Source organism: Pan paniscus, chromosome X (genome assembly GCF_029289425.2).
Source record: "Pan paniscus chromosome X, NHGRI_mPanPan1-v2.0_pri, whole genome shotgun sequence".
NCBI lineage: Eukaryota > Metazoa > Chordata > Mammalia > Primates > Hominidae > Pan > Pan paniscus.
In genome coordinates, this window is record NC_073272.2 from 107767736 (window position 1) to 107794323 (window position 26588).

At 40.0% G+C, this 26588-nt stretch overlaps 1 protein-coding gene across 2 annotated transcripts in view; it reads right to left on the bottom strand.

The window, feature by feature from the left end:
• The window catches only part of COL4A6 (collagen type IV alpha 6 chain), a 283270-nt gene that overhangs the window by 130217 nt on the left and 126465 nt on the right, over nt 1–26588 (bottom strand). For both annotated transcript variants that reach the window (XM_003819690.4, XM_003819688.4), the window contains exon 3: nt 25465–25545. In XM_003819690.4, the coding sequence (XP_003819738.1) occupies nt 25465–25545 (81 nt within the window). The remainder of the gene's footprint in view (nt 1–25464; nt 25546–26588) is intronic.

Here is a 26588-nt window from a genome sequence, read left to right on the forward strand (position 1 = left end):
GGATGCTCCTGTGAATGTTTGTTTCAGCTGCAGGTGTTAGTGACTTTATTAGGAAAGAAAGAAAGTGAGCTCTTTCAGGAGTAGGGTATAAATAGGCTGGGTGACCCTGGTTTCTTGGCAATGATAAACATGTGCATAAGTCAAACAAAATGTTAAGCTCCACCTCTAGCTTGGTGTCACTGATTTGGAAAATGAAGCAACTCTGGCAGTTTGTTTGAGATAAACCCGAAAGTATATAGAAGCGTGGGGGCTGGAATTTAAACAACCACAAACAAGTTTTTAATTTCTAGGTAACAAAAACACCGAGGGGCAGTCTTATTCAAGTTATTTTTAAGCCAGGGATCATAATGCTATTCAAACTGGATCAGGACCTCTTCTGCACTATGAGAAGGCTCTGAACTTGAGATGTGATGGCTAGCTGTTCCCCTATTTCAGTTTTCCCATTCTTCATTAAATGATATAACTCTCACATATTAGCTAGGCACATAGCCACCCAGAATAAAGACTACAATTCTTGATCTCACTTTTAGGTGACTGTGACCCTGGGACTAAGTTCTGAACCATGGGATGTAAGCAAAAGGGATGTCATGAGATATTTCTTTTTTTAGAGACAGAGTCTCAGTCTGTCACTCAGGCTGTGGTGCAGTGACACAATCATAGTGCACTGCAGCCCTGAGCTCCTGGGCTCAAGTGATCCTCCAGCCTCAGCCTCCCAAGAATCTGGGACTACAGGTGCACATCACCACACCTGGCTAATTTTTAAAATTTTTGTAGAGACAAAGTCTCACTATGTTGCCCAGGCTGGTCTTGAACTCCTGGGCTCAAGTGATCTTCCCATCCAGGTCTCCCAAAACACTGGGATTAAGGTGTGAGCGATCATGTCTGGCTGAGATTTCTAAGCATCTTTAAATGGAGGGGCATACTCCTTTCCCCTAGTCTCTCATGGTGCTGTTGGAAGGAAGATATGATGGCTCAAGCTAGAGCAGCCATTTTGGACCCTGAATTGGAAATCATATGTTGAGAATAGTGGAGAAAGAAGATAGAAGTAGTCTGGGTCCCTGATGATCATGGAGATGCCATTCAAGCCCACAACTACCTACACGGACTCTTACATCATCTCAACATTGAATTTTTCTACTCTAGAAGTTCTATTCGAGTCTTTCATGTCTTGACTTAATATACTCAATTTTTCATCTAGGTTCTTAAAAACACCAAAAGTTATAATAACTGTTTAAACGTCTTTGTCTTGTAATCCTATAATCTGTGTTATTTCTGGGTCAGTTTTGGTTGGTTGACTTTTCTCATTAGGAGTCCTATTTCCCTGCTCTTTTTGATGCCTGGTCGTTTTTGTTTGTAAGTCAGATGTGAATTTTATCTGGTTGGGTGCTGGATATTTTGTGTTTCTGTAAATACTCCTTGGCTTTGCTCTGTGACACAGTTAACTTACTTGGAAACAGATTCTTTCAAGGCTTGTTTTAAAACTTTATTTGGCAGTTCTAGAGCAGCCTTGAGTTTAGGGCTAATTTGGCACTGCTACTGAGGCATGATCCTTTTAGTACTCTGATGCTATGTGAGTTATAAAGTTTTCTATTCTGGCTGGTGGGGCAGGCACTATTTACAGCCCTATATGATCTCTGAGGATTGTTCCTTCTGCTCCTTTTGGGTAGTTCTTTCCCCAGTCTAGGTTAGTTTCCTTACACACATGTGTTGCTCAGTGCTCAACTGGAGGACTCCAAATATCTCCGGAGTTCTCTTTTCATGCAGCTCTCTCTTCTCTAATACTTGTTCTGCAAATTCTACCTGTCTAGGTCTCCCTGGATTCCCAGCTGCATCTCCTCATCTACTGGGCTTTGCCTCAGTTCCCTGTCCTTGTACCACTGCCGGGAAACTCTGTCCAGGTAATAAGCTGGGGTCATCATAGGGCTCACCTTGTTTGTTTCCTGTCTCTCAGGAATCACTGTTCCTTGTGGCCTGGTATCCAATGTCTGAAAACCATTGTTTTCCTTTTGTCTGGTTTTTCACTTGTTTTAGGCATGAGGGTAAGTCCAGCCCCTGTTGCTCCATCTTGGCCAAAAGTGGGAACTTTTATGTCAGAGAGAAATAAATGACTGTATTGTTTAATTAACTGTTATTTTGGGTTTTCTGTCATTTGTAGCCAAATATAATCTTAAGCACAGGGTTGATCTTTAATTTATTTAGAACAGTTTCTAATTTTGATATAGAAAAGCTAAGATTTTTAGAGCAGCCAAAGGCTTGAATAGTGCCTAAGTAAGGTCAAATACCTGGATGAAAACGAAAAGCTCTGTCATTTCCCATGAGAAACATAGTACTTAAGCAGCCAAATCAATTCCAGCTGGTGCCAGTTGACAAAAAAAGTACATTTTTTTTGTTTAGTATGATTAATTTCTCATTCATGGAGACAGTAATTCCAATTGGACAGAAATTTATTCAATAACCTTTTTCTGAGCATATACTATAGCCTAGGCACTAGGCTAAGTTCTAGACATAAAGGCGTGTATAGACTGGGGCATAATACTCTACCAGGAGTTCACAATTTAGATATGGAACTCCTTATTTAGATAAGGTCCCTTGTCATGTGAATAGTTCATGAATTTGGCTAAGAAGCTTAGTGCCAGCTTATTTTTAAATAAATCTCTTTTTTTTTCATTTAATTAGGGATAATGCCTTTTCAACCCATGGTTCTGCAGTGAACCAAGTAATTTATACTTTCAGTGTAAAGAAGCTTCTCCTGGAACTGAATATTCACACAAATGATAAGCTTTACTGGTATCATTGCAATGGAGAAATATATTGGGCGCCACCCTAACCAAATGATTACGTTTAACATTACCAATAATTGGAAAAATGACATCATGTTCCTCCTGATGTGAGACACTGAGAAGGACATAACATGGTAGTAAACTAAAAGGTTTAACTGCAATGTATTCATGAGAAATAATCAGACAAATCTAACTGAGAGATATTCTGCAAAACAACTGGCCTGGACTCTTAACAAATGTCAGCATCATAAAAGACAAAAGAATAAAAGTGGGGGTCTGGGGAATTGTTAATGGAGATCAAAGAGGCTGTCAGCTAAATGCAAAGCATAATCTTTGATTGGATTCTGCATTGAAAAAACAAAATTATAAGGACATCATTGGGATAACGGGGAAGTTTGACTACAGACTCTAAACCTGTATATTTTATCAATGTTATATTTTCCAAGAGCAATGAGTATAGTGCGTGTGTGTGTGTGTGTGTGTATGTGTGTGTGTGTGTGTATGTATCAGTGTCTTTGTTCTTAGGAGATTCATGCTTAAGTATTTAGGGGTGAAAATTCAAATATCTGCAACTCACTCTCAAATAGTTTGTAGAAATAAAGAGATGGAGCAAGTGTGGAAAAATATTAACAATTGGTGAATCTAGGTGAAAGGTATATGGGTGTTCTTTGTACTATTCTTGCAACTTTTCTGAAGGTTTGAAAATGTTCAAATTAAAAAGCTGGCAGGAAAACAAAAGGCTTATGCCAAGTTTTTTTTTTTTTTAAACTTCTCTAATTATTGTAGGTGCAAGCTTTGGTGTTCCTAAAAGGTTTCAAGAAGGGCCAGACATAGACTTGCAGGCAGCAACCTCCATTCCTCTGGGCATTCCCTTAAGTTGTCCTACTCTCTGCAATATCCCAGCCCATTGGCCTGCACTCACTTCTCTCTCCCTTTTGCATATATTAAAACCAAGCTCCCTGAATAACGCTCACACTTTAATTCTTATTGAATTTATATAAACTAAGGATAGCAATGGCCTCATGGAATTCTGCTTCCAGTGGTGTGCTGGAACTGGCTTGCACTGGCCTGCATTGGCTGGCACTGGTTTGCAGGAGCGAGTCTCGTCAGTAGTTTGAAATCAGCCATGCTGGAAATACTTACACCATGGATATCTGCAAATGTTACTAATCAGTGTCCCCCTCTCCCCCTCTCCCAGAGCCAGTGGTTAAACATTTACCAGAGCATCCCTAACTTTAATCCTTACCCTGTAAGCGATATTCTGCAGACTCTATAATTGTTTTACAATGTTTCTAAAGGATCTTGAAATTCTCAGAAGATTGCTAACAAAATATCTCATGGAAGGCTCCCTGGTGGCCTCTATTTAGTCCAAGAGGAGGCTTTCATTAAACTGAAGATGTAAGTAGGAAGAAGGAAGTTTACTGTAAAAAGAAAAAATGTTCACTGTGCTCTCATCCAAAAAGGCTTTCTACTGAGTGGAATTTAACGAAGTAGAAAAGAGGGCTTGACCAGGAGACAAATGGCCTTGTCACTTGCTGACTGTATAAAATTAAGCAAGGCAAATAACCTCTCTGGGCCACAATTTTCTTGTCTCTAAAATGGGATCATTAATAAAAGTACCTGTCTCACAGAGTTACTATTAAGTGGTGTGGGATTTCCACATCTATGTATTAAAATGTGACATATAATCATCAGAGCTAACGTTTAATGAGTCCTTTGTAGAAGGCAAACATTGTACTAATTTGCTTAGAAATATAATCTCAATTAGACTTTACCATAATTCTATAAATTTGGAATTATTAATACTTCCTTGATCTTAGAATTGAGCCCAAAGCAATGTAGTATGTGCTTAATACTTGTTTATTGTTACTGGTAACTCCTTGTATTTGTGAATAATTAAATTTGGTCTTTGTCATAATCTGGTGAACACGCAAGGTGTTATGTCCTTAACCTAAACCTCAGATTAAATGTCTTGTTAATAAGCAGCACAGCAGAGAGCAGAGCTAAATCCTTTGAACTCTCAGTCCTGTGCTCTGCTACCTGTGTGACTTTGGTCATGACACTACCCATCTCCCAGTTCCAGGGTGCTTTTTAATCTGAAAAAGAAAGAGGTTGAATTTGGAGATCACATAGGGCCTTCCAAATCAGATACATCTTGAGTCTGGGGTGACCAATTCATTCCAGTTTGCCTAGGACATTTCCAGTGTTAGCACATTAAGTCCCATGTCTTGGGAAAGCCCTCAGTCCTGTGCAAACCAGGGTGGCTAGTCACTCTAGTTGGGTCTGCCCTCTCATTCGCAGAATCAACCTAGGCTTCTGTCCAAGAGGACCTACCCAGCTCCATTATCTAGCTCCAGTCACCTCATTTCCTCAGCTCTCATTAGGACCTTATTTACTGATACTTTCTCAGTCTCTTTTGTGGTCTTCTCTTTCTCTGCATGTCCAACAATTTCCCCATAATCCTCTCTGCTGGTGATAAGCACTGACAACATTTTAGTGCATGTCATTTCAACCTTTTTTAAAAATTGGGTGTAGAATAATTATCATTACAAAATTGTGATCATATTGTATAAATACTTGTTTTCCATAATTCTCACTTAACATTATGCCATAAGCATTTTTACAAGTATTAAACATTCTTCCAAGAAACATTACTTTATGTGACCATATGATATTCCACTGTAAGGGATATACCATACTTCTTTATGTAACCATTCTCCTATTGTAAGACATATAGGCTTTTTCTATTTTTTTTTTTTTTTTTTACTGTTACAAATAGGGCTCTGATTAGTATCTTCACTTATAAATCTTTCTTACTCCTGTATTTCCTTCAATTAAATTCACAAGAGTAGAATTCCTGGGTTAAAGACTGTGAACATTTTTAATATTATTGATACAAAATGCCAAAAATGCAGAGAGGATTAGCTGAGAAGGGAAATTGCCAGTATTAATTTTAGAGACACATTTGGAAACGCTTTAAACAATATCTGGGTGAATGTGGAGCTTCTTTTTATAAATGGTCCTGTGGTGAGAACTTAGATTACCTTGGAGAGCACTTTAAAGTTAAAATCTAAGAAGGCAAACAAAATTGTTAATTAAATGCTTAGTCAATGTGTATTGTATTGTTTATTGTAGGTGGCATTTTAGATTTAGATGACAAAGATGATATAGCAGAGGCCTCTTTTTAATCATTGTATAGAATATATCTATGCCCAATATAAGGCATACAACTTAATTTTTTATGTAGAATTATTATACTCCTACTGTAATTGTACCTTTGTTAGTATCACAAACTGTTGGTCATATTTTTAATTTTTTTGATACAGTATCCTTGGTCTGAAACATAATTCCATTTATAGCATTGTTCTTATGGAAGCAATTTTCTTCGAATATCACTTGTAATATTGCATTTACAGTTAAAAAGTAGGCACCACTTATACCACCATTGTCTCCTCCTTCCACTGACCACTAGAGGAGAGAAAACATTCAGCAGTAGCTTACAACGTATTTTCATCTTCCAAAGGGACCAAGGTGGTTTTCAACACATGCTTTCTGTTTAACACTGCCTTCCGCCTTCAGCTATTTCCTGCTGGGACTATTTCTGTAGCATCTAGACTTCATCATTGCAAAATGGGGCCACTTCTTAGAAAGATTGTTATCATTTCCTTTATTAGGAGTTTATGAAGCTCTTTAAGAGTGAAAGGGTCATCTTCTCCCGCTTGTTGCGTTTTCTCTTCTAGATGAAGGGAAAGAGATAAGAACTTTAAAGGTAGAGTGATAGAAGCTATTATTCTATATGTGAACAATGAAAATTAGAATATGTGAAGCAATCAAGACAAAATTCCAAGGACATATCTATAGGACAAAGTGAACTTGTGTACAACAGCAAGAGAAATAAAACCCTGAAAAATCACCACAGTAATCTGTTTCAATCCAACTCAGGACTTCTCTGAGCCCCTCCCTGAAAGTCTCAGCCCCCATCTCAGCCTCTTGGCTTACTGCTGCCACCACACAGTAGAAGGAAAAGCACTGTCGTCTCAGCTACTAGGGAGGCAGAAGTGGAAAGATCTCATGAGCCCAGGTGTTTGAGGCTGCAGTGAGGTATGATGATGCCACTACCCTCCAGCCTGGATGACACAGTGAGATCCCGTCTCTTAGGAAAAAAAAAAAAAAAGAAAGGAAAGAGAAGGAAAAAAGCAAAAAAAAAAAAAAAAAGCCATGATTTCCACTTCAATAATTGTCTAGCAAAACAGCAAGCCAGCTTTATTGCCGGGACCATTTTATCCTTGTGCCCAAATCTCCAAGCCTTTGGTTGCCAGCAGTACTTTAGTGTTTTGGGAGGTATTATTACAGTATAATGGTTGAGGGTATGCATATTTGAACCAGACAGATATGGGATTGAATCTCAGCTTCACAACTTTCCAGTTATGTGACCTTTGATTTCCTTTATTTTTAAAATGGAGAGGATGATACCACTTATTCTCACAAAACTGTTGTAAGAATAAAGAGATAATTAATACATAATAAAGCCCTTAGCAAAGTGTCTCACCTATGATAAGTACTTAATATTATTATTAGTCAAGTTTGGGTCTCTGGTACTTGCTCTTACATTGTGTTCAGGCAGCCTATTTGGACCTCTGCCAACTGCCCACCCTGCCCATGCTTAGAACGGACTTTGGAAGCTACTTGAAACCTTAAATGATAACCTGGCTTGAAATCTATTCCAGATTCTCATCCCAACCTGCTAACTCTAAAATAGCCCATGGGTTATAAACTGAACTATATTTGGGACTTCGGATTCTACCCAACCATACAGGTCTGCTGAGGCTACTTGGTTTACTCAGGCAGGTTATACCCAACCTGACACTGTACAAGTCCAGGTTACACTAGGTATTCTACAGGTCAAGTGATTTTTTTTTTTGATGACACCTGGGAATCATTGTAGATTCTTAAAGAGGAAAATGTTGTGACTGCCATGAGGAAAGCAGTCAGTGATTTAAAGCCCAAAGTTATCTTTACGTTTTTAGTTGATTAAACTGGCAAGAATTTGCAGGAGCTATTTAACTTGATTGGTATACTACCTGGCATGCACTTCCTTGCTTAATAAATGCTTTTTATCAAAACTCGCCTTGTGGGCAGGCAGCCTAGGTTGATTCTAGGCCATATAACTTGACAAGTACTCTATAATTCCACATTCTATACACTCACTGATGCTACCAAAATAACTACCAGCATTTATTGAGCATGTACTCTGTTTTAAGACATTGCATCAAACATTTAGCATGTATATTCAATTTAGCCCTCATAGCAGCCCTGTGATGTACATAGGATTACTATTTTCATTTTCAGCTGAGGAAACTGAGGCTTACAGGGGTCAACTGCCCAGGGTAACACGTTTAGTATGGGGAAACCAGACCAAACTTAAAATCCAAGCTTGGTACCTAAGTTCTTTTCTTATCACTATGCTAAATAATGACTTTCTATTAAACAAAAGTAGGTCTAACAAAGTGTAACAAATTAAGGTTTTATAAGTGTTTAAGATCTTCATTGCAAACTAATGTCACTAGCTGAGAATAAATTTTGTTAGGGCAATTGTGTGTGTGTGTGTGTGTGTGTGTGTGTGTGTATGTGGTGTAGGTAGGCAGGAGGATGGCAGTTGCTAGGGACACCAAAGCCATCAATTCCTTAAGGAACAAAGGAGAAAAGGGGAAGAAGTAGAAGAGCAAAACAAGAAGGTTACAATTGTTCCCTTTGGTGTTCCTATGAATGAAAATGAAAATAGACCATGGCACAAATAAAGAACCATCAGGGAGGTAGAAAGAGACGCTTCGGTTTGGGGTCCAGAGAGATCTGTCTTTGACTCTGAATTCCACCACTTACGTGCTATGGGAGCTTTGCAAATCATTTAACCTCTGTAAATGTTGCCTCATCTGCAAAATGGGGTTTAAAATAAATATTTATTCCCCAGGGCTACTGTGAAAATTAAACGAGACAAGGTAATGAAATGTTCTGGAATTAGATAGTGGTGATGGTTGCAGAACCTTGTGAATATACTAAAAAGCACTGAATTCTACACATTCAAGGGGTGAGCTTTATGGTATGATATTTATATCTCATTTAAAAAATTAAATGAGACATATATAGAATACCTAGCACAATGCCTGACATAGAGTAAATACAGATAGCAACAGCTATTACTATCTCATTATTATGTGTTATCCTTATCATTTTTACAATAATGATGATTAAAAAGATGACAACTGTTATCTTTAATAGATCTGACAGCAATCTCTGTATCTTAGTAGGACAAATACATCTCCATGTGCACATTAGTCAAGAGGAGGAGATGATCGGGCAGTTTCTGTATACATTTAGATCACAGATGGGATTACTAGACAAGGAGCTCATTTGGCATCTACAGGAGGCTCAGGGGATGCTGGCAGCTGGGTCACCTTTCCAGAATGAATTGCAACTTCCCCCTTGGGCTCTATCAACACTTCTTTCGGGAGCTCTGGCTTTCTGTGGGCCCAGATGGATACTGAAGGATCTTTGACAAATAATAGTAGAACTGCCAAAGCCACCAATAGCCAAGCCAGTTGGAAAATCATGGTGGCCTTTATGTCACTTGCATATTTATTAAGCACCTACTGGAAGGCTTAAAAAATAAGACTGTTGTTTAAAAAAGTGAAAAAATGCTGTTTTGAAAATAAAGTTGTATCATCATAATTCCTTTTGAGGTTAACAGTTTGGGTTTTGTGGATCAAACATTTTTCTTTGGTTGCTTATGCAAATCGGACTAAACTTTTTCTCTGCACTTGGACAGGTCCTATCTGGCAATTTACAGATAGGCTGACCCATCTGCAAAGCAAGTTGGTTATTGCATATGGGCCATAATGCAAGTGAGTAGGAGTGTGGGTTTTGGATGGTCAGGGATTGGAAACATATGGGTTTTATTTAATGACGTTTCCAAGTCAGGGTCCAAATTATGGATGTTTTCTTGGTATGAGTGGTAAAGTGGATAAGGGAGAGACTAGCCACCATTTAATGCCACAGTTGGTGGTAGTTAATAGCTTGAATATTATATAAAAATCTAGACATTCTGTTTTTGGTGGAAAAAAAGAAACTTGGTTGAAAGATCCTATTTGGTTATTACCTCATTTTAACTGAAAATGCTGCCAAATTATGTTATCAGAACGATCAGCAACACCTAATGGATGCTTTGAGTGTTCAAAAGTTTTCTAATAGATTTGGGTTGTGTGCTTTTTCTAATGACTATCCCTAAGGGACCATATTCTCTGGGTAATATAAATGCCACTTGCAAATTTGTAAAGATGGTGGTAGGAGCAGGAAAGTGTATAAAGTTACTCAAAGTTCAAGATGACTGAAAATTAAGTTAATCCAGTACTGTGAGAAAAGTGAATTTATGTTGTTCACTCTGTCAAACCCAACAGATAAGCTCTGTTCATGCTAATATTTGGCCACAGGCCCACTTCTCCTCCATACCTAGGCAAGGAGGTATTGGGATGATTAATGGGTGAGAATTGCTACTCCTTCCCTTTAGTGGTCCTATCATTTCTGAATCAGAGAGTGAAAATGGGTAGGGTATGACCTTCTACTGCATGCCTGTTCCTCTGAGCCTCTAGCCACCCACCTCTAACCTCAGTAAAACTCTTTATAAAATATTTCTCCTCTCACGCCATCTTCAGCTAATCCTGCCCATTGGAAACTGTTTTCTGGATACTGGCTATATATTGTTCTATTGAACAAAGCTCTATACAAAGGAGAACCAAGACAAAGTACCATTAGTCTGATTTTCAAGGGGCTCACAATCAGTAGGGGAGAATAATAGTAATAGCAATAACATCAATGCTAACAGTCGTAGTGATGGTGGTGATGACTATTGAGTACTTAATGTGTGCTAAGCACTTTAAACAATTATCTCTTTTAATCTTCATAGTAAATATTATTTGTTGATTCATTCATTCAACAAAACAAATCAGACCAAGCCCTCTACTCTTGGAACAAAGGAAATGTGAAGCTTTGTCCACCAAGGTAGGAAAATAATCAAAGGAATAGTATCCTGGAAGTCAAGCAAAGAAAGTTTTTCAAAAAAGAGAGAGTGAAAAGGCATTTTAAATGCTGATGGTAGGTCAAGTAAGATGAGGACTGAGAGATTACCATTGTAATTAACAATGTGTTTGTCACTTGTGACCTTTATAAGAAAGGAGTGGTAGCAATGAAAGCCTGATTAGAATAGGTTCAAGAGAGAATTGGGAAAGTGGAAATTTTGAGTATAAACAAATATTTCAAGAAATTATGCTATAAGGGGAACAGGGAAATAGGATGGTAACTATAGGAGATGGTGGAGTTAAGGGAGGGTTTGATAATACTCAAATCTAATAATTAATGGAGTGCTTACTTTGTGCCAGACACTATGTTAATTGCTTTAAAGGTATTAGCCTATTTAATTATCATAACAACCCTGAAAGATAGGTAATATTATTCTCAAGTCACAGATAAATAAATTGAAGTTCAGAAAATAGCTAAACCATTCACCTAATGCAGAGTTTCTTAACCTTGGCACTATTGACATGTTGGGCTGGATAATTCTATGTTGTGAGGGGCTGTCCTGTGCATTATAGGATGTTTAGTAGCATCCCTGTCCTCTACCCACTAGATGCCAGTATCACCCCACCAGTTGTGGCAACCAAAAATGTTCCCAGACATGGCCAAATGTTCCCTGGGGGGCAATGTGGTTGAGAATCAATGGGTAAATGTGTATCATTTACACATCTAGTAAATGATAGAACCAGGGCTTAAAAGATTAGCTATCTGACTCCAAAATCCATGCTCTCAACCACTGCCCTTACTTGTATTCCCCAAATGGCAAATTTCTCTACCTTGTTCTGGGTCCCTGTGGGCCCCTGGGAAGTGGGAAGAAAATCTGGTCTCTAGAGTGAGGGGCAACTTACACTCAAAGATGTTTTTGTTTGCACTGCAATTAGTGTTCCTGCTCACAAGTTCCCTGGCTCAGGCTTGCATGCAGTCCCTCCCCTCCCCTCTGCTTCTCTCCCCTTCCCTCCCCTCTCCTGTCTTCTCCTTTCTATCCCATCTCGTCCCCACACCTCTTTTTCTCTCTCTCACGTGTGTGTGTGAGTACACACCACACACACACACACACACACATCTTGCCTTCATAATCAAGGAAAGACTTTTCAAAAACACTCTTCAGAGTTTAAGTCTCTTCTTTACTGTGGGCCTGTTTCCCCATATGTAAGATGAAAGGGTCAGACTAGATGATCGCCCTTCTGGCTCTGCCATCTGTTCTGTGAGTCTAGCGCTCTCCCTTTCTTCATGAGGTAAATACTTTTGTTGGGGGGAATGAGGGGGGTGTTTGGAACAAGGGACGTTTTAGGCCTTCCAGTGTAGAAGCTGGTGCAAAGTTCCCAGGCTGCGTTTGTCTTTGTGCCGTGTTTGCTTCAGAACTGCCTTCTCCTGTCGCTCACGGCCGAAGGCCACTCTGGCTCTGGCCGTGGCCTGGCTTGGTGAGGCGGCGGGTCAGACAGGGCATTGTCCAGGGCTACCTTGGCAGCCTGGGCTGGCAGGGGGAATTTCTGTCGCTTCTGCTGTTTCCCGCCTGGCCTCCGGGCCCTCTCCCTGGGCGGCCTCGCCACTGACCCTGGGAGGTCACCTCCCAGCCACGGGTGGGTGATGGCGCTGCAGGGATGGCTGTGTGTGGGAACGGGTGCTGTTCTCGGGGCTCCCCGAGGAGCAAGGATCTCTCGGGGATGCTGTGAAGAGCCCGTGCTGATCCCAGGGCGGGATCAGGTTCCCCTCAGGAATCTGGGAAACTCTCAAGGAGGCCCTGCGGGGGCTGGTTAAACTGTCTGGGGTCTGGGGGCGTTGGGTCATTGGACTGTAAATGCAGGGAGGGGGCAGGCGGACTTGCCACATTGCAGGCTCTGGTGCCTCCAAGGGACCTTGGAGGCCTTCAAGTCTCCTTGCTCCTTTTATGAAGGAGGAGGAAGAGGGAGAGACAGGCTTCTATTCTGCTCTCAGAGCTCTGGCTCAGTTTGGACTTGATTTAAAAAGTAAAATTCAGGGAGAAGTTTAAATTTCTTACTCTGGTACCAATTACAGGAGCAATGGGACCCCAGTTCTGATAATGGATCGCATCAGATCACTAAACTGTCTGCCACATGCCTCCAAAAGCAACCCACGTTAGGCATCTTGGGACTCTGTGTCCTCCTGCTGTTGAGCCTCTTCTTATGTTTATTATCTGTGTCTTTGTGGTACCTTTGTGGTTCCTGAGGGGTCAATATTAGTATCTATGTGGATATGCAGGTTTAAGCACATTTCTGAATTCATAGAGTGTCTGAATGGGTTTTAAGAATAGCAAATGTTGCTGTGTATATGTGTGGCTTTTCTCTCTGTATATTTTCAGTTAATAATTCTTCAACTGAATTTCAAAGGCCACGTTTAACCCCTGGCTTCCTTTCCTCCCTGAGCTTTGTGAAGTTTAAGGCTCTGTTCTTAAAGCAAAGGGGCCCTGTCTGGGGAGCCTGTTTAGACCTGTCTCTTCCTTTTGTTTGCTTTCTTTTTGTCTCTCTCTGGGGAAACCTGGCTCCTGAACCCTGGTTACCCCTTATTCCCCTCTGGGCCCCACAGCATGTTCCTCCACAGCTCCCTCCCTTGCTCATAGCTGTATTGGCATTCCCCCAACAACTTGTGAAGGAGGTAGCAATCACTGACTCGTGTCAGCTCTGAGAGAGAACCTAACTGAAGTAATGGAATGCAAAGTCACTACAATTACTTGAACTAGCAAAGACATGTACAAGGACAGAGACCACAATTTCTTTGATAACCAAACATATACATTAATCTTTCTTGGGGCTAAAGAAATGAGCATTTTTTCTTTTGGTCTTCAAAAATTAAAAAGTAAAACTGAGCTTATAAGGCTGAGGATAAAAGGTGTAAAGGCTGTCATAGCAAAGCCTAGGGCTTAGCTAAGTCCACCGTAGGAGCCTGCCATGGTCACAGCCAGTAATTCAGGATAAGGGCACAATTCTAAGGTACTCTGCAGACTTTTCTGCTGACCAAGCTTTAAAATCTGTTTTATATGAGACAATGACTTCCTTCTTTCATGATTCCCCAAACTCTGCCTTATACTTATAACCCCCACAATAAAATTTGTCAGGTAGGAAACAGATGCTCTTTCAGGACCCTTTGAGTTGGTCTTTCTCCCTGGGCATCATAGTAATTACAGGAGCTTTTAACTTCCCACAGAGAAAAGCATCTAATAGTCCTACCTCTGGAATCAAGACAGGATCATCTCAGTGATGCCAATTCCACTTGATTTTATGAGGAATTCTCCTTAAGTGGAATCAGTAGGGACTAACCAATGGGGACACTGGTTTCCAAAGAGTTAGACAAATGTGAGGGAAAGGAGCTAGAACTATTTTCCAGCTAATTTTTTAAAAATTAAAATGTCATACATTCATCTAAAGTGAAGACTAGGTCACATCATCAAATCACTAGTTTGGGTCTCTCTCTCTCTCTCTCTGTGTGTGTGTGTGTGTGTGTATTCAGGAATAGAGAAAACCACTGAAAGAAAGCATCTAAGCAGCAGAAAAAACAAAGTTTCCATTCTGTTGTGCTAGGGGGTCTTGGACATGCCACTTACATCTAAAAATAGGGAGCTTAGTGTCTGCCTATCATGTCTCTTACTCCAATCCACCCTGGATAACCCTCACCAAATTAATATTCCTAAAGAAATATTTTTTGTCATAATATTTTTAAAAAGAGATAGCTTAATTACTACAGACCATACCAATCTATCCATTTGAGGTTTCGTGATTTACCATTTAGACTTTTAATCAGATGCAGTGATGGGTAGTCAAACATTGGCGTGTGTGTGTGTGTAGCCGCCCTAAGTAGAAGTCTGGTACTTATGAAATGTTTCCATTCCCCACAGTGCCTGCACCAATATTTAGCCCCCAGAGTACTTTCTTAAATGTTTTTCTAGGGGGCTTGAACCTCACAAAACACAATGAGATAAAAGAAAACACAGAACATAGTCTAGGACTTCCACCTCTAAAAGTAAAGATGGTCATTAAATAATTGGCTATGTGCTTCATTTGTTAAAATAAAAGCTCTTTTGAAAAGATGATAGTGAAGCAAATTTCTGCAAAGCAATGCACATTTTTCCATCAACTTCTACTATAGCTTAGAGAGTTGCTGTGCAATTAATTTTCTTAAACATTCTTGGAAGACTTCCATTAATGCGAGTCTTCTCAAAGTAGACACCAAATTACTTCCCTGACATATACTTGGTAATTTCATCTCCACATGTTTCTAACTCCATTGCAGTGAACTTTCATACAGTCAGTGGCCTACATAAAGGGACAGACACACATTACAGCTGTGAAAACTGACATGACTCCTCACAAAACTTGTAATCACATATAAAAAACATGCTTTCCTTAAGCTTGGAATTCATTTCTTAAACCTTTAAAAGAGAAGGATATTAGAAAAACACTTTAAAACCCAGACAGGGATATAAATGGATGCTATACATGCAGTCAGGAATTACTACTCACTAGGGTGGAGGACGAAGGGCAATTGATTTGTTGATATCTCGTGGATGTCTTCCTAGCAGATTTTCTCCACTCCAAGTATTCCTCCAATCACAACAATCTGACTGCAACGAGTAATGCAGGGAGCTCAGCTGATTATGGCCACAAAGGTTTCAGAGGCCATTTGACATGGTGGAAAGAACACTATGGAGGGGAATGGAACACTTGATTTAAATCTCAGTTATGTCACTTACAAGAGATCTTGGGACAGTCTCTTAATCTCTCTGAAACTTTCTTCCAAGCTCATTCATAATTAAAGTGAGGGAAAGAGCATTCATAGGCATGTCAGAAAAGCCTTTTGTAACCTACGATGTACCTCTTGAGGGCTGGATCCAACCTTCCAGCCTTGCAATTTTATTATTTTATAAGTTCCTTTGGTGTTTCACTTCTCCCAGTTCCTGAGATCTCCATTGCTTTATTCTATGTGAAATTGTCAAGGTGAAGCTCTAAAGTTGGTTGCATGACTATGCTATAAGGAAAGAGCAAGAGACTTTGTGACAGTTATTTTTCTCTTATCCAGAGTTCTTTTGCCTCTGTCTGCGGGCTCCCAGCTATTTTAAGTATGGTTCAGGCCAGTGGTCTCCAAATCCTTTTGATTGCACACCTTTTTTCAATTAGAAAAGCTTTGAGCATGCTTCCTCAAAACATGTATATTTATACATTATTAACAATTATATAAATCATACACATGTCCTAATCTCTCCCCCATATATTAATGATAATATATATAAAATGAAACACACAATAAATAAAAAGTGTAAAAGGATGAGACAAAGATGAAATAAATAGCATGTTAAATGTCTTGTTAATTGTGATGGCTTTATTATATTATTAGCTAATACCTTAAGGCACAATATATACTTAGGGCAAGATCTTTCATCATTGAGAATTGACATAAATCCATATTTCATATAGTCTTCATTATTCTTGCAATATGTTTTTGCTGACTTCTTGTCAGGTGTAATTAGATTACCATGGTTTTTATTCATAATGAGGCTGATAAAAATCTCATTTTAGGAGTAGAAGTGTGAGCTCTGCCATGTGCTTACATTACTAGTATTATCTCCAATACATGGTCTATTTGCAGGAATCTTCTTAAGCTGCTTGTCCATTTTGTGAGGGTTAAATGTAGTTAGATAACATCCATAAATCTACTTAACTAGGTCCAAGGAAACATCAATATCTCTGGTATACATTCAGGAAAAAAAGTAAGGGCCCCAAGGACACCCCTCCATCTTGTGGAGCCCCCACTCTTCCCTCAGGATACCTTACAGAGTATGCACAACAGGAAAGCCGAAGAAAGCCAACTCACCTGATGAGGATGCCAGTGAAAATATACATGTTACATATAATAGTAATAATAATAGTCTAATACATAGCATTTAGTGAACCACACAGCTTTAAACACTTTACATAAATTATTTAATACTAAATCTTAATTTCTTTCTAGTGTCTCTCAAATTAAATGTGAATAGAAATTTTCATATTTTCTTCTATACCCAACAGATTGACCTGCATGCCCTCCCCCCTCCACCCCCCCCAATTTGCAGACCACTTATTCAGGCTCTGAGATTAAGAATCTTTGGATAAGTGGGATGCCTCTATAAAGTACATTGCAGCAACTCCTCCCTGCTATCCTGCTGCTGCAGTTTTCATGTGTGCTGATAAATGACAAAAAATAGAAACTGGAGTCAAAGGTAAGTGACATAGGAAGCAATCCCAGGCAACTGAAGGCAGAGGGGAGAAACTAGGTGAGGAGGAGGCCATGGTGGAGAAACCAGGAATGAGGGATGGAAAGCTAGAAATGGAGCAAGAGGGAAGGAAGTCTTGAGGGAGAAAAGGGGAAGTTAGAGACTAGGGAGGAAAGGAAGAACAAGAAGCAAAAAGGGGCACACATCTGGCAACTGAAGGAGGGGGTAGACTAGAAGGAGATAATATGTTGCTTGTTGACCTGCAAGATGCTCACCCATGTCTTAATATCTGATGTCTCTGTCATATGACTTAGCAGGGACAGCAAAAGGAAAACTGAGTGGTCCCCCAAAATTTGTGATTTGTGCACACAGATATGCAGAGTGAGCATGGCTCCTCTCATCAGAGAGGCACATGAGATTTATACAAGCAATGCAAGGACAGGGCAATGTTTCATTTAAAGAGCAAGTTTCTAAAGCTAGAACGGTAAGCAGAATGACTCCTAGGCAAGGCAGGGAAGATTTTGTCAGGTTTTGGTGAAGAGAAATTCCTGTGACTCTTCAAATCACACCATCCAGATGACCAAGGAAGGAGAGTCCTGCACATTCCTGCAGAAGCACAATTTCAGCTGTCAGGAGCATCTAGAAGCAGCAGCAGTAAAGAAGCCACAGCAAATGAGTTATATCTGAGGCAGCTGCCAAGACACCATTCAGAGGATAGGACATTGTCAAACATCACCTTCCATATCTCACTTCAATACTAGAAAGCACGATAATGCACTCTAGGGGCAAGGAACCATCAGGGTACAGTAATGTGGTGTCTGACTTAGATTGTCAGAGCTTGCAGGTCCTTTGAGATCACACATCCCAAATCTCTCATCCCACCTATGGGAAAACTGAGACCTTGAGAGGGGAAAGCACCAAACCAAAGTCATCCAGTTGGCAAAGCTCACGCATGACACTTAGGTCTCTGGATAGTTAAAGCAGTGTTCTTGTCTCCACAGCTGTGTATTTATCTATCTCCTTCTCCAGCTCCTTGGCTCTTCTCTAGCAGAAGCCTCCCTCACTAGTACATATAATATATTCCATAAATCCTGTAATGTCACAGTACAATCAAATAAATGATTAAGATAACCACGAACATCTGCAGGGCTATGATTGCATCTTGATTCTGTGCAGAGACACATGTTTTAACACTATCATTAATTATCCTGAACCGAAAGAACCATATGTAAATATACAAAGACCCCTGATTTTCTACCCCCTCCCTTACTACCACCTAGTGGCTACTTCTCTGCTCAGAAGTTACTTCCCCCCTCCCACAAGGAAGAGGAACAAGACCATCAACTTTGCAAAAGGTTAAGAGGTTTTTAATGAAAGGTTTGGTGGAGAGGAGGGTGGAAACAACGTCACAAAGAAAGTTAGGATCTTTGACACAATTATTCATTAATGTTCTCATCTTGGAGAAAGAATGAATTGTTGGAAGTAAAAGATAAGCATTTTGCCAAGTCTCTTGCATTGTTAGGTATAGAGTAAGAAGCAATCAAGCAAAAGAAGAGGCCAGGTCAAAAACTCAGAGGAGTTAAGGAAAGCAGAATCCCAGAGAAAACTATCGAAATCAGATGTGTGGTCCTTGTAGCTAACAGGAGCTAAAGAAGATGTGAAAATGACTGCCCCAGCTCTTTGCCTTCTTTCAGCAGCAGGGATTACTCCCTGAACAGGAGACTTCCCATCAACTTCACAGCATCCTAACAGCTAATCCTGGATGTGGAGAGTAGGGCTAGAACCACACCTATGCAAAATTGCTTGGTCAGTTGGTCAGTCTTTCATGAGACAGTGTGTAGTGCCTACGGACTCTGCAGAGTCTAAGAACACTGTCTCTGCCCTTTAATTGTTCTTAAGACAGTGGAGAGCAGACAAGTGAAGAGAAATGATGGTAAGAGTAGATAACCCCAGCCTGGCAGATCGTGGAAATCTTCCCAAAGAGGTGAAATCTGTGCTCAGTTTTAAAGGATGGAAAAATAGAAGCAAGTCAACAGAGAAAGGGCAGAGCTAGTGGAAGACTAGTATATGTAGAAGGGGTGGCAAGTATAAAACCTGCAACACATTAAACAACACAGTAGCTCTGAGGACTATAAATAGTTCAGTGAACTCATATGTTTTTTGAAAATATTTGTCTTGTTTTGTTTTCTGAAGTGAGGAGGGTTCCTAATAATGAGAGATAATATTGGAGAGGTAGTCCAGGGCCAGGTAATAAAGGACTTTATAGGTTTTCTAGAGTTCGAATTTTATTGTGAAGTCCATGGGGGAGCCATTGAAGGACTTTAAGCAAGAGTTTCATGATACATATCTGTGTTTTGGAAAGATTATGGCAGGACAGTGGCAAATTGATGGGGGAGAGTGAGATTAGAGGCTGAGAGATCAGTCTTGAGGTTATTGAGGTAATTCTGGCAAGAAATTATATGAGCCTAGATTGGAGAAATGGGTATGGAGAGAAGTGTATGTATTCAAGTTCAATTTCAGAAGACAAATGGACAGGACTTAATGATGGATTGGAGGTAGTAGGGAAAGGAAAGAGAAGACAAGCATGACTCCCAGTTTTCTGGCTTGAGCAGCTCAGTGCTTGTTGATGCCATTTGTTGTGATGGGGAAGACATAGATAGAATTTAGGAAGGAGTACATCTGGTGGGGGTTGGTAATGGAGTTCTGTATAGACATGTTTATGGTGCCAGTGAAATCTAAGCAGAGATATCCAGCAAGAAATTGACAATGCCAATCTGAAACTAAGAAGAAAGATCTGAACTAGAGCTAGAGATTTAATATTTATCATTGTATGGATGGTGGCTGAAATCCCTGCAGTATATAAAACCACCCTGGGAGAGGCCTACACTGAGAAGAAAAGTGGGATGAGGACAGAATGCTGGGGGATCCCAATCACAGCAGGAAAAGAACTAGGAAAGGATAGCATAACATTCAAGGGAACAGAAAGTTTCAGGAGAGAAGAAGGTGTCTTATATAGCAGGGCCATCAAGGAAGATAAGGAATGAAAAATATCCATTGGATTTGGCAACAAGTAAGTTAGTAGTGATTAGTGTCAGCAATAGGGCCAGCCCACAGATGTCTGAGGAGTGAGAGGGCAAATATTTGTCATGAAATAAGGCACAAAACTGAAGTGCAGGCAGCTGGAGAAAGGCCTGGCCACCCAAGGAGGTGATATACAACATGAGCTTTCATGTTGGAGCAGTAGAGGACAAAGACATTGGTGTGTGTTGTAGTGGGTAGTCAGGAGAGGGACATGAGGGGATACACAGGGAGGAGGAAAGATGTACATTGCAATTTCCTAATTCAGGAGAAAATGGAAAGGCTTCTTGGTAGCCATGACACCAATCAGCTGACACAGGGAATGCCAGATGTTTGCAGGAGGAGAATAAATTGAAGGGCTAGTTGTTAATGCATCTAGGTTCTGGAATTCATGGGAAACACATTTTGTGGCAGTGGAACAGCAGGATGTAGGCAGGAGATAAGGAATTAAGAAACCTGGGCTCAGTTTCTCATGAAACTCAGGCTAACTTCATAAACTCTCAAGCTAGGCATAAAATCCCAAGTCATAAAATGGGGGACAAACAGCCTTTACCTAGAGGGCAATCCAAGCATTCCCCATGGTTTTGGATTATCTGTGATAATGCTTCTTTAGATGGCATGGATAATTAGGGGGTCACCATGTTTTAGATAAACACCAGAACAATGTTACAACAGGGAAAACTCTAAAAGAGTATTAAGGAATACTAGGCTCAGAAGAAAACAAACTGCCCCCTCCTCCCAACCCCAACTTCAGACAAACACACACTGATGGAGTATAATGCAGAGACAGCTTTCAGATCTAGTAGGGAAAAAAAGAGAAGTGTTGGAAATGTCAACCTAAAATGTTTTGTTTGATCAAGTGGCAGGGGAAAAAAATACCAGGGAAGAGAACAACCCGAAAGAATAGTTGTTCCAGATAATAACACCTAACTCTTAAGAAAGAAAAGTGAAAGTCATATATTAAGTTCAAATCTGAACATCTGGGGGAAAATGCCTTTATTTAACACTATGAGGCAGGTCATTTTTAAAGATTGCCATTCTCTTAAAGTTGGCTAAATAAGGTTTAGCTACTAGCAGGCTGGTGACCTTGCGCAAGTCACTTACCAGTTTCTTTATTTGTTGCATACATACAGGATTACAGCCCCTGAAAGAAGATGTTTTGGAAACTGCAAAGCAGTGCACCAACATTAGGTAGGGACTTTTACCAGGCAGGGCATACCTTTGAGAAATCGGTTTGAGATAGCTTCATCCAAAAAGGGTTGGATTGCAGTTTTGCAGGAGTGCTAGGTGTTGTGTAAATGTCCTAGTCAGTTCAAGAGGACTTTGGCAAAGGAAAAGTACACACTGCCCAGCAAGCTATGCGCTTGATGTTTCCCCAAGGCAGGGGGCAGGCCTGCCAAGGGCTGCAGCACATCTCCGGGTGACCCAATTTTCCGTTGCCCTCCCAGCTCAAGAGGAACAGCTTGAAATATAAATGGTGCCCTCTGCTCAGCTAAGGAAAACAGTCCCAAATCTTTCTGACATCTGCACACAAGGGGTACTGAGAGGCTGTCCTGCAGGGTCAATAGTGCTGGGGCCAGTTTAAACAATTCTGCTTGGCCCTGGGAAGGTAGGAGGAAAGGGAGGATGACTAAACAGGACCTGGTGGTGCTTCAAGCATCCACGTTCAGTTTTCTGCATGAGCATCGGTCTTATCTATTTGGGAAATAGGACATTCCTGCTCTTGACTCATGAAATATGGCTTGGTCTGGTTCAGTAACTTTGACAAACATTCTTTGAAACTTTAGACTTTGCAAATACATTTTTAGGAACATACTTGACAGTGTGGAGTCTGTGTCTTTTAAATATTGAGGTAAAAATCTGTGCAGGGATATTCTAATTTCCTCCATCCTCCATCCCCTCAGCCACTCAGATGTTTTCAAAAGAGAAGCCAGACTAAGGCTCCAGATGTTTGAAACCTAAATGAGGGCTCCTCATGAAATAAATCTACTGCCCTCCATTTCCAGAGATCAAAATCTTAGCCAGGGGCTTAACAATGAGATCACTGTAGGCATGTTTGCCTGGTGTAGGACTGACCTCCGATCAGATATATAAGATTTTCTACTTTTAAAGGCTCCCCAACCCAACAAACAGCCCAGAGCTTCTCAGTTTCCTGGTTGTTGTGTCTAACTGCTTCTCACCCTGCCACAATCCATCAGGAAATGTCCTTTGTGTCAAACCTCAAATCTCACTTGCATCGATTTGGGTCATTTTTATTTGCTGTATCTTTGCAGAGGTAAAGTAAGTCAATAAGAATCATCAGTTAGGAAAGTGGCTAAAGAATATGTCCAGGAAATTCACAGAAGAAATATGAATTTCCAGGTAATATGTGAAAAGACATTTAAACTCAGGGAATTAGAATGATTTTCACTCATCATATTAGCAAAAATATCAAGTGTTGGCAAGGGTGTAGAAAGATGGGCATTTTTGTGCAATGCTGATGGGAATATAAATTGGAGAATACTTTGTAGCCTAATTTGTCAATGGCTTTGAAGGTTAAAAATGTCTATTACCCTTCTACCAGGTAATTATGATCCTTAGTATCTATGCTAGAGATGTATCTATGCTTGAGCTAGTATCTGTGCTTGAACACAAGGAGGCCTACTCTAAGATTTTCACTGTAGCTCTGCCATTTTACAAATAGCAAAAATTTAGAAACAACCTAAGTAGCTGTCAAAAGGGTGGCTGAATTAAACTATGGGGTAGAGAAAAAGATCTTAAGGACACGTTAAGTTTACAAAAGGGGCCCAGAATATATACTTAGAATTCTATTTTGGAAAAGAAAATCAGATAATGAGACTATTTTTAGACATACGTGTACATATCTCTGATTATGTATGGAAAAAGATAAGAAAGACAATAATGGCACTGAAAGAGCACCAAGAGAGATTTTTGCTTTGTCTATACTGCTTGCATGTTATTCAAGAATGTGTTCATATATTTATTGTGAAATTTTTTTTCTGGAATGTTTCAGAGGTGAGGGCATGGGTCTTGGTGGCTACAGTGAACATGTCTTCTGTGAGAGGCAGCAGTAGATAAGCTGGTGACGTAAATAGATGAGAAATCAAAGGACCCAGATAAAGGCCTGGAATCTGTCATCACTTTGCTATGTGATCCCAGGAAGTAATTTTTCTTCTGCGTCTGTTACCTCTGTACAATCAACAAATAAGATGTGAAGCTTACTAAGATACCTTCCCTTTCTCATATTTTACGATTCTCTAAGTCCATGTCTTTAATGTAGAATAGATCTAGTCCCCTTTGATGAGAAGATGGATTTTTATTCTCTTCCTTCAAATTCTGGCATAGTTTGACATTTATTTATTTATTTATTTATTTTTAATTAATTAATTAATTTATTTATTTTTAATTATACTTTAAGTTTTAGGGTACATGTGCACATTGTGCAGGTTAGTTACATATGTATACATGTGCCATGCTGGTGCGCTGCACCCACTAACTCGTCATCTAGCATTAGGTATATCTCCCAATGCTATCCCTCCCCCCTCCCCCCCCACCACAGTCCCCAGAGTATGATATTCCCCTTCCTGTGTCCATGTGATCTCATTGTTCAATTCCCACCTATGAGTGAGAATATGCGGTGTTTGGTTTTATGTTCTTGCGATAGTTTACTGAGAATGATGGTTTCCAATTTCATCCATGTCCCTACAAAGGACATGAACTCATCATTTTTTATGGCTGCATAGTATTCCATGGTGTATATGTGCCACATTTTCTTAATCCAGTCTATCATTGTTGGACATTTGGGTTGGTTCCAAGTCTTTGCTATTGTGAATAATGCCACAATAAACATGCGTGTGCATGTGTCTTTATAGCAGCATGATTTATAGTCCTTTGGGTATATACCCAGTAATGGGATGGCTGGGTCAAATGGTATTTCTAGTTCTAGATCCCTGAGGAATCGCCACACTGACTCCCACAATGGTTGAACTAGTTTACAGTCCCACCAACAGTGTAAAAGTGTTCCTATTTCTCCACATCCTCTCCAGCACCTGTTGTTTCCTGACTTTTTAATGATTGCCATTCTAACTGGTGTGAGATGATATCTCATAGTGGTTTTGATATTTTACTTTACCCCAAATGTAAGATAATGAAAGAGAAGGTGGAACGGTCACTGTGTTCCCTGTTTGGCTATGGGTTTGAAAGTTTGGTTGACCTATTTATAGTACTACCTTATTTTGACAGTATAAGCCCTTAGTCTTCTTTGAGTGTGATGAGAGTGTATTCACAATGCTAGAAATGGGAAGTTCTGAACTCTGTAGGATGGCCATTAATCCTGGAAACACACACACACACACACACACACACATACACACACACACACACAGATTGATCATCCCTAGTCCAAAAATCCAAAATCCAAAATGCTCCAATGAGCATCTCCTCTGAGTGTCACATCAGTACTCAGGAAATGTTGGGTTTTGAAACATTTCAGATTTCAGATTTTTGAATTAGGGATGCTCAACTTGTGTATGTGTCTAATTTTTTTTCAGATTGAACCCCTTTCAACACTTTTCCTGGGTTATAATAAAAATGCATTTATTTCAGTGAAAATCATAGATACAAATATCTAGGGGCTATGCATATTCAGGGATTGATAGAAATGTTGTGTCAATGACTGAGTTCATTGCAATTTGCACAACAATTCGAACTGTGCATTGCTAATGAGGGACAATACACGGACTGTGTCACAACATTTTAAAACGTATCCTATGTTGTAATTTAATACCTATAAACCATTCTTTATGTATCATCACCTATATTTCTGGACTTTATGGCTACCTTGTTCTCTTGAGTCTATCACTAACAAGCAGGGTGATTTTGGACAAGTCACATCCACAGTCTGTAGATAACAATTGGAACACCTGTTCCCCAGACTGGGAGGGAAGAATCAAGTGAGCTATGAAAATGTACACTTATCTACAAACATTGTCACAATCTGGCTCTCTACAACCTAATTGGCTTTTGGAAAAACTCCAGATGAAACTCTGAGGAAACCTTGGCATTAAGTGAATGAAGGAAACCTCTTCTTGGTACCTCAGAGAGTTTGACCAATCTAACTCTGACTATCATTACTTAGCAAAGCTCCTTCCAGCTGGTCCTCATCACTTTGCTTGTTCCATGAGGTCATAAGAGTAAATTCTAAGCAGTTTATTTCTAAAGAAAACAGATAACAGCTCCCATGCCACTATTTGTCTTTCAACAATGAAATAAGCAACTTACTCTCGCTCCTTTCTCAGGAAAACACTGACAGCTCCCACTGCAGTCCTGGCCCCCACATGGCTTTCCATAAGACTTCTCTCCCTATTAAAAAAAGGAAAAAGTTAATAAGCCATGTGAACCAAGAAGCAATGTTGTCCCAGCAAACCTAACTCTTAGCTTCTTTACCAAGTAAATCTATTGCGGCTTAATGATCTTATCTGATGTTGTCAGTAGTCAAATGAAATAAAAACTAAACTTAAGCTAGCATCCTTTTAGTTCAGGTCTATACCTCATCAAATAAATAGCCGGTTTGAGAACTTTGCTTTAGACATCTCCTCACTGGTAGAAATTCCAGGCATAATATACAACAGAATATCTTTACTTGGGGGCTGGAAATAGACTCTAGACATATTCCTGTGAAAACAGGTGTCCAGTGACTTATGGATTTGCACTCATTGGTAAAGAAGTAGCTGTAGCAGATAACTTGAGTGAAATTCAAGTACTAGATATGTAGTGACAAATGAAAATGGCTACCTTGTACTCTGCTCTCGGAATTGTTCTCCTCAAACTCCATTTCAGCACACAATTCACACCTTACAGTGGCACTCCCATGCCCAGTTAGTCAGATCCAAATTCCTCAGTTGGTATTTTACAGTACCCCCCAAGCTCTCTAACTTCATTTTTGCCTCTCCTCTGATTGATGGTGATGATTGCTAGCTGAATTTCTGCAAGGCCCCCACATGACCTGCCATGTGCTGATCCTCACCAACCTCATCTCCTTTCTCTCTGGCCCACTCTGCTTCAGTCACACAGGAGGGCGTTCATTCTGTTCATTAAAAACATCAAGCCTGTTCCTGCCTCAGGGCCTCTGCCCTCGCTGTTACTTTTTTCTGCAATGTTCTTCTCCTAGATATTTTTTTTAAAATCCTGGCCTCTTTTCATCACTCAGGTCTCAGTTCAATTGTCCATTCTCAGAGAGGCCATTGCTGAGTCTCCTGTTACTTCCAATCATATCATTTCATTACCTTTTCATCGTTAGACATTCTCTTTACTCCTACTAGAATGTAAGCTTCATGTAAGTAGGGACTTCATTGTTTTGTCCAACACTGCATCTCCAATGTCTGAAACCATGGATGACACTCAAG